We start from the raw sequence: 16,580 nt of genomic DNA on the forward strand, positions 1-16,580 counted from the left end.
GCTGAGCTTAGTGCTTTGTGGAAGAGCATTTAAGTTGCTATCAGACCAGGAAAAGAGCTTTTATAGTTTTGTTTGTTAGAATGACGTTTGGGATTTCTTAGTGCAGCACAGACACAGAACAGAGCTTCAGTAAATTATTCCTATGGAAAAACAAACAAAAAAAGGAACTCCAGAGCTTTACTTCAAAGCTGTGCTTTATCAGAGAAGGCCATTTGCAAGCACTTTTGTAGGAGCAGTAAGGGTGTAGGGTCTCAGGGGGTGGCAGGTGGAGGGGGAAGGTGATCACCCACAGAAAACTGTATAAGGCAAAAGCACACGAATGGAGCTGACACAGCAGGGTACCTGGGAGTCAAAACTGACCACCGAGCTACACAAACTCCAGTTTGCTAAACACTTGCTACCCAAGATCCATGTTTTCAGGCCATTCAAATATACTAGCGGAGTGACCAGACAAACACAACATGCACAATAAGCCATTTGCTATGAAACACATATTTTCTGTCTTCCCAGTTTTCAACCGATCTCTACACCCAGCTGCACATCCCTCCCATGGCTGGAGCAGGCGGGACCTCTGGCTAAAACCAGATCTGTGATGGAGCCGGCGCTTGATGCCAAACAAAAGCACCTGTTGTTTTGCCCTGGTAATGACTTCTCAGAGTGGCCATTTGGGCACTTTCCCCTCATCATCACCATCTCATGTACTACTAGGGGATGCAAAAAAAAAAAAAAAGAATAATTGAGGGGCAGATCAATAAATTAAAAAGTTCTTAAAAAAAAAAAAAAAAGACATAATGAATTTGGTACAGCACATATTTTTAGATCAAAGATGCCTTTGAAGTGACAAACCCTTAATCTACAAACTACTGAAGCACTTCCTTTCTCTCCCAAACTACTTGTTGTCAAATAAAATGGAAGTTAAGGAAATTATCTGAAAATGGCCAAAAGAAGCCATCACCTAATGACAGCCTTGTCAAAATGACAATTGGGGAAATTGTTAGGAAGGGGAAGCCTAACAACTGGACGAATAAGCTTGCTGTTTGCTCTAATCTGGTCAGGCAGGCCCCACACAATTCCACTCAGCTTGCTGTGTGAAACAGCGAAGTCTTTGTCAACGTGAGCAGGGGCTGGAAAGACTTCTCTTTCATGAATATGTATCACCACCCCTCTGCGTCTACAGAAAAAAACCCCTTCCCAATGGCAAAATAATAATAATAAAAAAATCCCAAACCAAACCAAAAAGCCACTATCCACCAACATAAAAAATAAATCCCAAACCAACAAAATCCTAAGATATGGTGGTCTGCGGAGTGAAAAACTACTGAGTAGGGAAAGCTCATGTTTTAGAAACAGAGCCAGAAGGATCTTCTTCCTAAAGGCTTTCTTTGGACTTCTACCCCCAGCACACTGGGATGAGGCACTTCAAGTCATCACTTGTAAGTATACAAAAGCAAATTGGCCCATTGGCGTACATAGTGTCTATCACTGTATTTTATATCTAGCATTTGTCTGAGTGGGCTGCATGGGCATCAAAACCTAGGCCACAAATCCACATCACAGGGCTGAGATGACGAGCCTCACATGAATGCCTTGTGTGTGGAGGAAATCACCCATGGCAGGTCTGAAAGCTTCCATGTGCAAAGGTTTCAAGTCCAAGCACTGGGTCATCTTAATATCAGGGTAACAAATTTCCTGTGAAGCTTACAAATACATGACATTAAAACTAAAGATTATTTCAGGTTTAATTAACTACGTGCAGCACATGAATGCTATAAGAATGGGTTCCTTTACATGCAACTACACAACCACGGCTTTCAGAAGCGGACAGTGATTTCTCAGTGCTCACACTAAAACAATTTTCTGAGAGGTGTTCATGACCTACTGCAAATAAAATTCTTTGCAACATCTTAAGTGAGACAGTTCAAATTGTGGGTCTTCTTGACATTTTGATGTGGTGTTGTTTAGTGTGTTTTTTTTTTTTACATTAATATTAAACTTCAAGCATTCAAAAGAATGGCATAAAATTGAAATAGGAGAGCCAAATCAAGCCTACTGGACTGACAGCTGAAGTTGATGTACAGACAGAAAGTACCTTAAAAAGATGAAATGGCTCAGAAATGCATGTCAGAAATACTGTTTCTCTGAAGGACTGATGCTGAAACTCATGTAAACCCACACATTCCAGTTAAAGCAGTAGAAGTGCACACAAGGAGAGAATGCAGGAGCAAACCAAACCTACACCTGTTATAGAAAACCCAAATTATATTTTACGATGTGGTGGATTTCCTCTCTGCTGGAGAAGTATGACATTATTACAGCATTCAACAGCATTTGAAAAGTTATCCTCAAATGTTTGTTGTTATCTTTTTAGCTTTGCTTGTGAAACTGCAAACTAGAGCTTGTGGTCATATTACAAGCTTCAGTTTTTCTCCAAGTAACACACAGAATACAAAAGTTTGACTTCCAGCAGAGATATCAAGACACAACGCTCAATATTGAGGTTTACAATATTATGCAATGTTTGCCATAGACATTTCCATTTCATTAGCATATTCTGCTTTACATGAAATCCAGCAATGAATGCTGTCCCTGATCTAAGGCTAATCCTCTTTAAAGAGCTACAGGCTATATTACATGTGGCCACAGCCATGGTTATGCCATGGCTGAATCACTTTGAAGCCTATTGAACAGTGTTCCCTTGTGAGACTATACACAGACCCATAAACCAATGCTCCCTGTGCTGTGAAATCCTCCTGCTTTCATCACCAAGAGTTTCTGTAAGGGACAGACCATCCCTGGGCCCGGGCAAGGGGCTGCATAGGAGGGAAGAGATGCACAGCAGCCTTCATCACCTCTCAGTGCCAGTTTACAAGGGGAGCATATATGCTTACAGCAATACAAATACCTCGTTCCTAAACATCACCAGACAGCAACTGCTCCAAGGGAGGGTCACCAGAACAATAGAATGTAAAGATGAACCAGGCACCTGCTTCCTCAAGCAAAGGCTCCGCCTGGCAGTCCAGCAAGGCTTCTGAATTACAGCAGGTTACAACGGCTCAATCAGAAAGGGCGACGGACGATATAACCTGGAGTGAGACAAAAGATACCAAAATGAGAATATTTATTGAACATGGTTACCTCCTGTCTTCGCTTTCTGCCTCTATTCCACCTTAGGTCCCCTCCTGTGGAAAGGCTCACGTTTATTTCAGGTCTAGTTTTAGCATGTCGGCTAAAAGCAAGTGCAATACCACACCAACTCACTGTGATTAAAGCCTATACCTGAGGAAAATGGATATTGTTGTATTGTGCCAGTAAGCTCCACAGCATAAACACTTTGCAGGTAGAACAGTTCTGAACAGGATCATATATATCTTTAAAGAAAAAAAAAAAAGGTCATGTACCTCCAAGGCAAGTTGCATCTCTCACAGCTGGGTGCCCTTAAATGCTAGAAAGTGAGATAATGGAATAGAGTTTTTATTGCCACACGTCACGGAATGTGGAATCTTTAACACTGTAACATCTACACAAATTCAAAGAAAAAAAATGCTATAGTCACTGGTCCTGCTACATATCAGCAAAAGAGTTTATTTTAGTGCTTATCTTTAACTCTTAAAAATAACTTTGTTCAATCACTGCCTTTGAATCACAGAATCACAGAATGTTAGGGATTGGAAGGGACCTCAAAAGATCATCTAGTCCGATCTCCCTTCCGGAGCAGGAACAAGGGACCTGGAAAAGTTGATTCTGTTCAGTCTGCACTGTACACATGAAATCATCTCCATCTAAATGGTGTTAAAACAGACAGAGTGAGCAGATTCAAAGCTTGACCCTGGTGAATGCAATGTTTAAGCTCCTTGCTATCAAAATTGTAGCTCACTCAAAATGTTGATATTTGACACATTTAGAATCACTACTATGTACTTAGGAGACAGGACCACACCGTCCCTCATGTGGTTAATGTAAAGAAGTACAGAGATGGTATTTTGGAGGCTATTCCACAGTACACTGAAATTGCGAAACTTCTGCTTTCAGCCAAAGCATTTCACTGGCATCTAGATCAATTGTCACAGTTTTTACACTCCAATGAATTTGCTTCAGAGCAAGAGGAAACAGATTTTTTTTTTTAATGTAGCAAACAGATTTTATCATTATTATAATCTTATCAGTTCCCAACACAGTATTTAAAATACTTGTCAGTAACCAAACTATGTATTGTGATGACTTTGATTGCTGCTGGTATCTGGCCACTTTGAGAAAGTGCAGCTTCTTCAGTTTAGTCCTCTAGAAGAGGTAGTAGTGAAGAACAGAGAACACCAAACTGAAATGCAAGGGTTATGACCTAGGGAAAGGACACTTACCTCTACTGTAATCTTTGTAGGAAACCTGGACTATTGTTCCAGTTCTTGCAAAGAACGCTGCCTGTCTCTTAATGGTGACAGTTGATCAGTGGGATTATAAAGGTTGATAATGCCTCACTTGATGGTTACAATACACCAACACAAGCTTCTCTTGCTTAGATCTTCAACATGAGATTTGATGTGAAAGATGAAGATTCTATTACCTGGCATGCCCTCTTGTCGCACAGAACTCGGTCACAGTGTCACGTAGCCTCGAGAAGATCCAGGCTCACGTAGCTTGTGAATCTGACAAGGTCAAAAATGGGGGTATCATGAAGGTGTCCTAGTTCACATGTGGGAAGTTCACAGGGTATCTGTAGGGGGAAAAAGAAAGAAATAAATCACACATGAATTGCACACTTCTTGGAAGCAATGACAGAAGGAAAAGTCTTATCTGTGTGCCAAGTATTTGAGAGGAGTTCCACAAAATAACGAATACAGGCAGATGTATCTGCCAGCTAGAACTGTAGTGGCACACAACCAGGGGAGCAAAATGTCAATTGCTAAATCACCTCCACATACAAAAGAAGGGAGATGACCACAAAATAACTGAAAGCTGGACTCACAGTCATTGGTAAACAAAGAGAACTCCAGCGGGGCTCACCAACAAAAACCCCGCAGCTTCCTAACTATTATTAGAAGACACAGGGGATTCTCGTGGGCACAGTTACATCAGCAGCTGCTCACAGACCACTAATCCCCAAAATGTTTGCAAGTTGCACAAATTATTTTTTTTTCATTTTCAGCTTTACTGAAGTCCATTAAGACTCTTCTCTGAGAAACTTGATGCTCCAACATGCTTAAGACTCCAGGTTTTGTTACAGCTTAAAACAAACAAACAAACAAACAACAAACAGGGAAGAGCCGGCAATTTTCTCTGTACCAAGGCTTAAAGGTGATTTACTTCTAGTTTTGCGCAAGAAGCAAGCACCTGCTCCACGGCATTGAACCTCCCTTACTCTTCTTTTTCCACTTCTTGTTCCATGAAAGCTGGAATTACAGGAGCCCCCCGAGCTGTATGAACCTTTCTCCAAAGACAGAGCTGTCAACAAGAACAGGCTCCAAGTCACTAGGAACATCTCCACCTCTTTCCACAGTGTCCCTACTGTGCTTTCTCTTTCTAGCCCTGGATCTCTACCAGTTATTTACAGAGAGGGCAGGCATCCTTTCAACAGAATGAGGGAAATGCTGAGGACCCATTACTGGGTCAATTCTCAAGGCTTTTGCTGCATGATGCCAACAGATAGATTAGTCTGCTCCATCTCCCAGTCGCTTCTCAGTGTTTATTTTCTTGCTGTCCCATCACTGTGGTTTCACTTGTCCTGTAATCACTCCACAGGTGTCCAGCCTTGAGCAGCAAAAGCAAAGCGGGGAGAAAGTGGAAATAAGGGCAGTGGGATGGATTAAAGGGAGAGAATCCAGATGGGGGAGAAAGGCCCCAGTGACAAAACAAAGGGTGGAAGGAGCAACAGAGGGGGTAGGAAAAAACAATCAAGAGGATGGTGAGGGGGAAGAACAACAGACAGCAAGAGGGGTAGGAAGATTGAAAAGAAACTGAGACAGCAGACAGGCAAGAAAGGATTGAAGGAGAAAAGCCAGAGAGGTTCAAAAGGAGGACTAAAGGCAGATCATGATGTGGAAAGAAAACAAGAGAGAACTCGGAGAGTGGCATAAACTAAGTCCACCTTGTAAGAAATAGTTGTCTTCACTAGTCAAGATGCGTTCCCTCATCACTTTATTCTGGTCAGATGAGATGGGAAAGGAAGAGCTCTTTTTCTGAAGTAAAGAAGGAGGAAAGAAGTAAATAAACATAGGGGGAACTGTGCTCTCTGTTCTTCTTTTGGAAGACCTGCTCTCTGCTTCACCCTGTGGGGCTGTTCTTGGCACTGGGATCTAAAAGTTCAGTGAATGCATCTCCTTCTCATGTTTCTGTCTTCCCCCTAACACTAAGATTCAGCTGAATATCTTGCTTTATATTTGGAATACGTGTGTCTGAGATGAAACTATTTCTTTTCTGTTTGAACACGAGGCACTTAGTTGCTGTAGGGGAATAATAAGTGATTGGAGAATCTAGCTACAGGTTGTTGTGTGGTCTTGGAAGTTAACACTGCCACTATCGCCATTAGCTCACAAGTACCACTACAGATCTTGCAATATGAAGTTTCCCCACTTAAAAACGAAACAAAATAACGACCAAACCGAAACAACGAACCCGAACCGAAAACCCCAGACCTGCAGCATCTTCCCCGCGTCCGGCCCGGGCTGAGCCCGTGTCCCCGTGGCTCCGTGTCCGGTCCCACAGCGCCACCTGCCGGCTGCGGCCGCGCCGCGCACCCAGCGCCCTCCGCCTCTCATCGTTAAGAAGGACACTGAGGTGCTGGAGAGAGTGCAGAGGAGGGACACGAAACTGGTGAGGGGTCTGGAGCACAAGTGTGATGAGGAGCGGCTGAGGGAGCTGGGGCTGTTCAGCCTGGAGAACAAGAGGCTCAGGGGAGACCTGATTGCTGTCTGCAACTGTCTGAAAGGAGGCTGGAGCATGGAGGGGGTTGGTCTCTTCTCCCAGGTAGTAAGTGATGGGATGAGAGGAAATGGCCTCAAGTTGCACCAAGGGAGGTTTAGGTTGGATATTAGGAAAAAGTTCTTCCTGGGAAGGGTTGTCAGGCATTGGAACAGGCTGCCCAGGGCAGTGGTGGAGTCGCCATCCCTGGAGGTGTTTAAAAGGCGTTTAGACGAGGTTCTCAGGGACATGGTTTAGTGCTAGAGTTAAGTTAGGTTATGGTTGGACTCAATGATCCTGAGGGTCTTTTCCAGCTGAAATGATTCTATGATTCCAATCCTGAGCATTGCCTTCATGCAAGCAAATGCATCCAGCAGCCTGGATTTTATGGCTCTACAGCAGCAATCAGCTCTCAGCAAATAAGGCTGTGCCTCCTCCTCCGTGGCTCTGTATATCTCCAAAGTGTGCAGGGCAATTTCAGGCCACCCCTGTGCCACCCCAGGACACCAGCACAGCCCTGGGCCAGGTGATGTACAATGGCAGCGTGTCCCCTGGCACCCAGCACGCCCAGGCCCGTGAGAAGGGTGCCTGCCGCAGCAAGACGAGAGTGAGACATTTAACATGGGGAAGTCAGAAATCAGCGCACGTCTCTGGGGAGCTGTGCCCATGGGGCTGCACAAGCGAGGGGAATATGGAGGGGGCCGGAGTGGCTCACCTATGGCACTCTTCTGCCAGCCTCACTACACAGGCTGCACTTCACATCCTTCACACCTATCACACCGAAACACAAACGCATTGCTTATGTTCTCTTGTGGCAAGAGGCCAACCCTAGAGAAAAACTGCATCTCAACGTATTTGCCTCAAAAGCAAAACCCAATGCATTCAAATCCACTGCAAGTATTTCCAGTGTAAAGCCTGGTCTCACTATGGCACAGCGTCTGCTTGTCTTCACATGGTAACAGCACTGACAACCTGTACCAGTGAGCGGGCAAGTTGGTAACCAGAAAAAGGCCACCAGAAAACCATAGAAATCATATTTACACATTTACAAGCACAGTTACCCTTTAGCTACCTCTGTCCTGTCACACTGCTGGCAAACCTCAGCACTACATCTGCAGTTTCAATAACTACATGTGGAATCTGGCCTTGGCAGGGGAAGTACAGAACCACAGTGAAATCTCAGCATCACTGAAATCAGCCCAGACTCGCTGTTCATCTAACCAGATAAGGAATTGTGTTAATTGTGTTAACTTAAATAGCAGAGAGAGATAATAGAAAGTTTCAGAAAGGCCCAGACTACTGCTGGTCTCATATCTTGCCTTAAACATGCATCGACAAAACAGTTTTTACGCAACGAGAGAGACAGAAATATAGAGGACATGATTCCCAAGTGTTTGAGAAACATTATCATGGCACTCCTAACTCGTGACTGGCCTGGCAGATCATTAACAGCCATGCCAACTGCACCATGTGCCAGGGATGTTCTGGCAAGGTTTCTTACGGTTTGTTAAAGCATAGGGGGGAAGCTCAGGCAGAGAGGTTTCACATTGAGTCATTCAGCAAGAATCAGCTGAACACAGACATCCCGAACCAGTCCTTTCACTCACTAATGCAGAATACACTTTCAGTAACTCTTCTGACCTACCATAGACTTCCCAGAAAAAGGAGCATATTTACCCTTGCTAACTGTCTGATTTTCAAAGCCATTAATGACTGGAAGCAATTCAAGAGCCTTTGGACAACTGCTCATTGTACTGAGCGTCATAGGGTACAGAATATCCCTCTGATCAGTTGGGATCAGCTGTCCTGGCTGTGTCCCCTCCCAGCTTCTTGTGCACCTGGCACAGCATGAGAAGCCGAAAAGTTCTCGACTACTTAGCAACAAGTAAATCATCAGTGTATTATCAACATTGTTCTCATCCCAAATCCAAACCACAACACTGTACCAGCTACTAGGAAGAAAATTAACTCTATCTCAGCCAAAACCAGGACAGAGTTCCTAGTATTTTTCCGTTTTGCAGATTTGCCTAGTCTCTGGAGTTAGCCGAAGCCTTACAAATCAGTTGTTAGAAAAACAACGCACCACCATGGCGAAGCCGAAACCACCTCAGTCTTCCAGCCTAATATAGCTATGCATTACAAATACTTAATTAGCCCAAACAATAATGTGCCACCGATAATTACACAGAGAAGCCACACTGGACATACATAAGGAGGAAACATCCATTTGAAGTAATGAGCATAACTTTTTCTAGGACTTCCTCCTCACTATGGACTGGCAAGGCAAGGAATATATGTGCCTGAAAATCAGCTGGAAGACAACTTGAAAGAAGAGCGTAGCTCTGCTCCACCTTTATTTTAATGTCCCACACTGTCTTCATAAACCAGGGGAACGTTGTGTGTCACAGGCTCTGCAATCAGGCTTGGGAAGGTTCAAATTTACCACACTGCCATTATCAGCTGGGTAACTCCAGGGATGCTGGAATAGATTCACGTCTGGGGAAAATCACAACCCCAAGGGAGGAAGGAGTTGTGCAGACAACCCAAAACAGGACAGCAACAAGAGCTACTAGGTTAATGTTGACCTAACTCCCTTGGCCCAAGTCCCAGCAGTTTGCCATCACATAGTGCAGCTCAGCCTACAAACTTTACACATCTATTTGCAGTTTCACTTTTAACCACAGAAATTTCAAATACAAAGGATGTTATTGTAGTACACCAACAAACTCTAGTAAACCACGTAACCATTTTCGCAGGGAGATCACCCGAAAAACCCACGAGCACACAGCGCCTGAGTTTTTTCTCATACAGGGCAAACCTGGAGTTGTTTTCCTAAAGCTGGCAGCATTACGACTGATGCGGAACTTAAGGAAGAGAGGAGCAGTAAATCCAGTTCCCGTCATCTCCTATACAAAATGACGCAGAGCTATATTTAAATCATAAACCAGTAAAATACATGTAGTTAATACGAGCTTATATAATCCTAGGGAAATAAAAGAGTACTGACATACCTCAATAGCCCAAGTATCAAAATAATCCTACCAGAAAAGCTCTCTGCCGGCCTAGCAAGCAGGCTGTTTCTTGAAACTGAAGGGCTGACAGTAATTAAACCCAACAGCAGATGTAATAAATGGCAGGATTGCACAACTCTGTGTTTTCCAGAAGGCAGCAAAGTGCTTTTGTGTGGGCACACACGCCCAGTCCTGCCTGCTGCAGGAAAGCCATTCTGCTAAGGAGAAACTTGGAATAATCTGTGCTTCTGTGCTTTCACGTGACTTCTTGCAGAACAGTCTAACCCCTTGTTTTCTCATGTAAGGGAAGAAGGGCATATACAGCATATTAGCCAATGTACACATAAAAGCTATTGAACAGAACAACTGCAAAGGAACTTATCAACCCACGAGTAATTCAACTGTTTATTGAATAAATAAAAGGAACCCATGAATGAGAATTCATTTATATGAACAAACACAGTAGTTCAGTGCCCATGCCAAAGCAATCAGACTGACAGAACTACACCGAGGCACAACACTGTACAAACACAGGTGAGGGAGGACACTGGGTACCCAGGATTCAGACTGAGATGAAACTGTTTTAAGTGCTCTACCTCTTTTTCTGTGTTTGAGAGTAATCTTGCTTAATAAGAAAAACACAAGCGGCTGGATAAGAGAGAATTGCTATTTTTTTCCTACCAGATGGCAGGGCTGTCTCAGGTTTTACTATAAAATGAAACTTTCCAGCTCAGCTTAGATCAGGAGCCAAGGAAAACCGAGGTTTTTTTTTCCCAAAGGCAGTGCAATGAAGCTGAACCACTGTTGTTTAACGCGGAAGAAAATAATGGAATATTTTAAAATACCCGATTTTACAACACCGTCAGCCAAACGTTCCTCTTACGGTGCGCTGCTCACGAACGCGTCCCCGCTCCGGAAGGCAGGGGGTGCGGGGGTTTCCTCCGGAGGCGCCCGCCCTCGGGCTCTATCCGGGGCGCTACCCCCTCCTTCCCGCTCTCCTGTGTTCCTCCCCGCCCCGCAGACCGGCCCCGGGCAGCCCCCGCCCCGCTACCGGGAGGGCCGTCCCGCTGCCGAGCGGACCCACCGGCCCGCAGCGCCGCGACCGCGGGTCGCTCCCCGATCCACCTCCCCGCGCCAGGCGGCCGCAGCGTGCGCTCAGGAGCCGGTGGCGGCCGCAGCCAGCGCAGCTCCCCGCGGCGCGCAGGACAGCGTGGCCGGCCAGGTGAGGTTGTGCGGCGGGACCGAGGGGCAGCCGGGGGCCGTGCCCCGCTCCGAGTGCGGTGCCGGGGAAGCCGGGTCCCCAGGCGCGGGCAGTGAGGGGGCGGGATGCTCGCCGGGGTTTCCTTGGTCACTTTCGACGGAGGTGGCGGCGTTGGTGGCGAGCGCTTTCGGGAGCTCCCGCCCTCGCCTTACCTGCGGTCCGTGCGATGAGCAGCTGGCTGAAGGCTCTAGAGCGGCACAAAGCCCTGAAGGTGTGTTCCTGGGGCCGCGGGCAGGCAGCAGTTTGGGCGTATTCTCGTGTAACAACAGCAAAGATGGTATTTTAGTGACACTGAGGTTTTGGGACACTGAGTGCTCCCAGGTTAGGAGCTGTCAGAGGTACACTCGCCCAGGAGCCATTGGCTTTTCGTGCTGGGCGTCAGTGCATTGGCTGCATCAGACACCTGCACCAGACACCTGCGTTGCCCAGTGCGCAGGACAAACCTGCCCGGGGGTGAGCGGAGACTGAAACACAAGCTGTGGGGTGCCAGCCTCCTGCATCATCTCTTGCAGATTGCAAAAGATACACCAGCGACCACAGCGTAGCATTTTGGAGAGACAAAAGGGATAGCTGTCCTTAAATAGCGTGCTTTAAAATCATACTCTGTGCTGCCCCTGCCTCAAAGTTCATGGTCATTTAAAATGAAAGTTAATAAATTCTTTTTCTTGGTACACAGATTGAACACTTATATTTTAATCTGCAAAAGCAAATGGTAGAGATCCCTGAGTGATAATTTCTAGGTATAGAGTTACAGCTCTTGAATACGTTACACGCTCAAATGGGAGCCCTATGATTCTCAAGTTAGGTATTCTTGTTCTTAATGCTCTGTGTCATTTTCCTGTCTCAAAAAATGGGGATAATGATGCACACTGAAGGAGAAGGGAAAGAGGAAGGATCACAACTGATGGACTTAAGGTACAGTCAAAAGCAGTGCAATGGGCTGCTCTACAGTTGCAGGAGAAGCTTGGATATAACTACAGAATGTTTCTTTCTCTAGAGAGAGTTCTCAAAAAAAAATCTTTCTCCTGACCAGTAGAGTCTAGTAAACAGAAAGTCCTTCAGTATTTACATGAAAGTATGCTTAGTCCAACCTCAATAAACCTTTAATAATGCAGGACTTGGCAACTGACCTCAGGTTGCTAGAGATGCCACACAAGCAGATCTTGAATAGATAGTGGAGTGGGTGGGAGCTGCCGAGATCCAGGTTCAATGGGTGAGTGCTGCTGTACTTCTAAAGCAATCAGTGGCAGTTCTACACCTTCCAAATTAATAAATGTAGCCATTTGTAAAATTCAAAAACATGAATAAAGACAACATCTTATGTTGCTCTGATACACAGTTGTATATACTGCAGATTTCTCAAAATCTGTTTCTATTCCTGTGTTTTGCCCAGTCCTGCTGCATTTCAGAAGCCAACTGAGGAAGATACTAATGGAAGCAGAAAACGCTTTTGTGTTGGTTTCAAATTCAGCCCAAGCCTCAAGATAGAAAACTGTCTCTGTAAAGTGGGCTGCGAACTAAATGAACTGACTTGGTTTTCCCCTTTAACCAAAGCTGCCCTCATGTGACATCTCACATCCTCGTAGTGGTGCAAAGCAGGAAGGGCAGAACTGAGCACAGAGAGGGACAGTCCATCCTCCTGCTCGCAGAGCTGCTTCCAGCTCACCAGCGTTGAGGCATACAAGTGGAAGGAGGAATAGATACTAATGCCACTGCAGCGTGGCTTACACATGGTGAATGAATACCTGCCAGCAGGGTGCCTGTCTGTACGTCTGTCAGGAGCATCAATGACGTTTAAAGTGAGCTCTGAGAGCTACTTGAAATTTTTTTCATCTAAACTTGGTAGAAGCGCTGTTGTAGCCTACTTCAGTAAGTAAGCTCAGGTTGCTAAACTACTGTGTCAGAGCTATTGCTGTTATTGTGCTAAAAGGTCTAAGAAGAAAGCAATTTTGAGGTTTCAGAAAGTGCAGGCTGGCATACAACCATTGACTGTGCATGGAGTTTATGCACAGTGGTGTAATTTAGCCTTAAAAAAAAGCCACAATTCAGAATACTGAACTGCAGTGATGACTCACCTACTCATAAAAATACCAGATTATTTTGTAAGCTGCTTCTCAGTGTCATTCACTGAATAGAGCTGCCAAGAAAGCTCAGGGTTGGTACGTGACATGTCAGGAACTTACTGTGATCTAGAAGAACCAATACAAACATCTGCACTGTATGATTCAAGTTAAATGGCCGCTTACGAATAACGCAGTTTAATAACACGTTTCTCTGGTGAGAAACTAAGAATTTATCCTCTGGTTCCTACTTTAAGTACCTAGAGTCTTTCTTTAGATTAAGTTTCAGTGCAGGAGAATACTGAGTTTGCATGTATAGAGAACCACATCGCAGTGTTTCCTAAGGTATCTCATAGATTTTTTTTGGCTGCACTTCAGTTGCTCGAGACTTTGCAACAGAATTTAGTTCATAAGTAAGCATCTCTGTGCTGTGAAAAGCTTTAAAAAAGAAAACAACAAAACAACAAAACCAAGAAAAGTTATTTCTTAGTTCTAGTTCCTAGTTAGGTACTTCAGCAGAGGGCTGTGATTTTCCAACAGGCAACAGGGGAATACCCTAGAGCTGCTGACAATTCTTCCCTTAGGGCTTGCTGTTATTCCAGCTTTTGCATTCATTTTACATACTGTCACATCAGTCACTTCTAAATATTGTATTTTTTTTTCATAGAAGAGGTAAATTCTGACTAAAGAACCAAAATAGTGCTTTATGCACATTTGAAATATTACTGACTGCAGTCAGACTGCATTTGTAAAAGTTGTCTGATGCCTTCTAGTCAAAGGAATACGCTGTAAAACAGAGCACACGGGCCTGGACAGTAAGTAATACTTAATGCTCCATTTTAAGTTCATAAAGTGGATCTTACTGACACTGCTAAGTGACATATTTCTTCCAAAGATAAATCTACCTGCGAGATCCTCATAAAGAATGAGCTGGCAGCAATTGAGAGTCACGGGTGTTTTTTGGAGTTCTGAAGTGCTAGGCAGCCATTGCAACAGATGTGGGATTGTCTGCTGGGAGGAGTTCAGCACAGAACAATCTGGCACTTGGCTGTGGTCACCACATGAGCCTTAGGCAAAGTGCTGGGAAATGATGGTTACCATGGGCTGGGTGCGCTCAACTTCTTCATTCCAGAGGTTTCGTTACATTCACTGTCAGACAATTTACTATAAATTGTATACAGTCACGATGCAAAAATATGTGAAGTATTTTAACGCCACGCTGAAGCCATTTTTTTGGTACTGCAGTGATTTCATGCTGTGATTTTACTTCTTTCTTATAGATCTGAGGAACTCATTTCATCATGATTTCTTTTGAAGAAGCTGACACTGAAGAAACAGTAACATGTCTCCACATGACCTTTTACCACCCTTGCCAAAATGACCAGATGTTTAGTTGCTTGAATTTCTGTAGGCGAGAACAAGTCAGGGCAGATGAAGTGGCCAAGTTTGGCCGTGATTCTAATGTCTGCCATTACAACTTAATGGATACTCGTGTTTCTCGGATTCAGTTTTCATTGCAGTTCTACAGGAAACTGAACAGCTCAGAATGTTGTTTTGAGATAAAGAACATGAGCAAGAAAACAAAACTGATGGTGGACCAAACAGAACTGGGTTATTTAAACAAAACTGACTTGCCATGGAAGTGTATCATTTTGTTTGGGGACTACCAGATTTTAGCGGAGACTGAAGAAGGGGTGTCCATGGATTATTTTGAGACTTACTTCCACTTGTCTGAAGTGCCGATCTTACAGGAAAGATGCCTACCATCACATCAACCCGTACCTGAGACTGGCATTTCCTCTCCCTTGTTTCCTTCCCAAGGCAAAAACCCCACAGAGATTGATGAAAATGAGCCATGGCATACGGGCGAAGGAGGCTGGAGCAGATTTTGACCATCTGGAACCTGCATAACTTCAGAAATTGACGGCTGTCATCTCAGTCCACTGTCCTTGGCTGTTCTCACTGCTGTACATCAGTCGTCTTACCGTTTTCAGTACAGTCATACCAGAGCATACTTCGTTCAACAGAAACCGATTCCTGCCACTGTTTTTACCAGGGCAAACGTGCTCTCTGGTCACCACTGTTTGCCAGATAAACGTGAAGAAGACATAGAGGGCCACCCAAATCCATTGTAGCAGAATCAATTCAAGAATTGTGATCACATGCCTTGAAGGTATATTTAATGGGCAGTAGAGACGTAATGTCTCGCTCCATGTTATATTTTGTGCTTCACTTTTGACATTAAGTTCCAAACAGTACTTTCAAGCCTAGGTTGTAACTTCCCAGCTTTTGCAGCTTAGAAACACTTTGTCAGCATAGTCCTTTAAAGTTAATGCTTTTCTTAACTTTGCAGTGAGATTCTTTCCTCTATTTTTAAAATTAATTAAAATATGTATTTTTTCCAAGTTAGCTACTTTTGCTTGTGAATGTAAATAAACATGCAACATCAGTGATCATGTTATGTAAAAATACAAATAAATTTTGTAATAAAAGCATCTGGTTGCTCAGTAAGGATTTGTTGCCTTCTAAAACTACAGTCTAAAAGCACTTACGTGAATAAAATTATTTCTGAGACAATCCAGACAAGACATTTTTAGTGGCATTATTCTGGGCTTTCTAAAAGTGGCATTGCTCCAAGATAAGAGTTGACTAAAATACTTTCAGCAAGTCTTCTCCCTCTCCACCCCCTCCACGCTCCCTCATAAGCTCTTACAAAATCTGTTTTCATTGAAGCATTTCTCAGGTTGTTTCAGGTAAGTTTTTCTTTGCTAGGGGCTCAGGTTTTCATTGGCACCTGTTTTTTGTCAAGTATTTGTTTGAAAGACACACTGAAAAGAATCACAACAGAGTATATGTAAGTTACCCATCTTACCATCCATAAACATTAAGCTGCATTTCAGCATTAATCATTACAAGAAAACCAGAATTATACCTGAGGGGAGGAGAGTTGAATAACACAACATAACCTGAGATTAAGGCAAACAACCACAAGTGAAAGTCACGGGAGAGGCAATCAAACTAAAACACAGGCTTATGTAGGACTTCATTTGGCTATTAAGTCTCATCTTTGCCAAAAGAACTTTGTTCCCACGTTTTCTACTCTTTGAACTAGACTCTAGTACTTAACTTTTACAGTCCTTGGCCTAGATGTGCAGTTCAGCTGCCATCTCAGCACAAACGCTATCACACCCCCAGTCCCTCAGCTTAACAAACCAAACCTGAGCAGGAATCACCGTGTCACCAGATGTGGCACCACTGGGTGCAGATGTCCAGTAGCTTCTTGTCTTTTATATGCTTTTGACCTGAGTTTTCCTACTCTGTAATTAGGCAGAATAACCAATACCTGCAAATGCAGCT

General features: G+C 44.1%; 2 protein-coding genes across 12 annotated transcripts in view; one reads left to right on the top strand and one right to left on the bottom strand.

Moving 5' to 3' along the window:
• ALPK1 (alpha kinase 1) overlaps nt 1-11,799 on the bottom strand; it is a 53,309-nt gene extending 41,510 nt beyond the window's left edge. For 2 of the 10 annotated variants that reach the window (XM_065062301.1, XM_065062293.1), the window contains exons 1-3: nt 9,934-10,116; nt 4,559-4,708; nt 2,984-3,083 (exon numbers count right to left, since the gene is read on the bottom strand). The gene's annotated coding sequence lies outside the window, so the exon portion shown is untranslated. Of the gene's footprint in view, nt 1-2,902; nt 3,084-3,398; nt 3,443-4,355; nt 4,535-4,558; nt 4,709-9,902; nt 10,117-10,747; nt 10,908-11,315 lie in introns of those variants that run through there. The other 8 variants (XM_065062296.1, XM_065062294.1, XM_065062295.1 and 5 more) reach the window with 8 other exon arrangements.
• TIFA (TRAF interacting protein with forkhead associated domain) lies at nt 10,939-15,809 on the top strand. 2 transcript variants are annotated; one of them, XM_065062309.1, is made up of 2 exons: nt 10,939-11,124; nt 14,504-15,809. In XM_065062309.1, the coding sequence occupies exon 2, from the start codon at nt 14,525-14,527 to the stop codon at nt 15,113-15,115; it is 591 nt and encodes a 196-aa protein (XP_064918381.1). In that variant the 5' UTR covers nt 10,939-11,124; nt 14,504-14,524; the 3' UTR covers nt 15,116-15,809. The 2 variants fall into 2 exon arrangements, with proteins under 2 accessions (XP_064918381.1, XP_064918382.1); XM_065062310.1 differs by lacking the exon at nt 10,939-11,124 and adding an exon at nt 11,158-11,374.
• Nucleotides 15,810-16,580: the final 771 nt, after the last annotated feature.

This window comes from Columba livia, chromosome 4 (assembly GCF_036013475.1).
Source record: "Columba livia isolate bColLiv1 breed racing homer chromosome 4, bColLiv1.pat.W.v2, whole genome shotgun sequence".
Lineage (NCBI taxonomy): Eukaryota > Metazoa > Chordata > Aves > Columbiformes > Columbidae > Columba > Columba livia.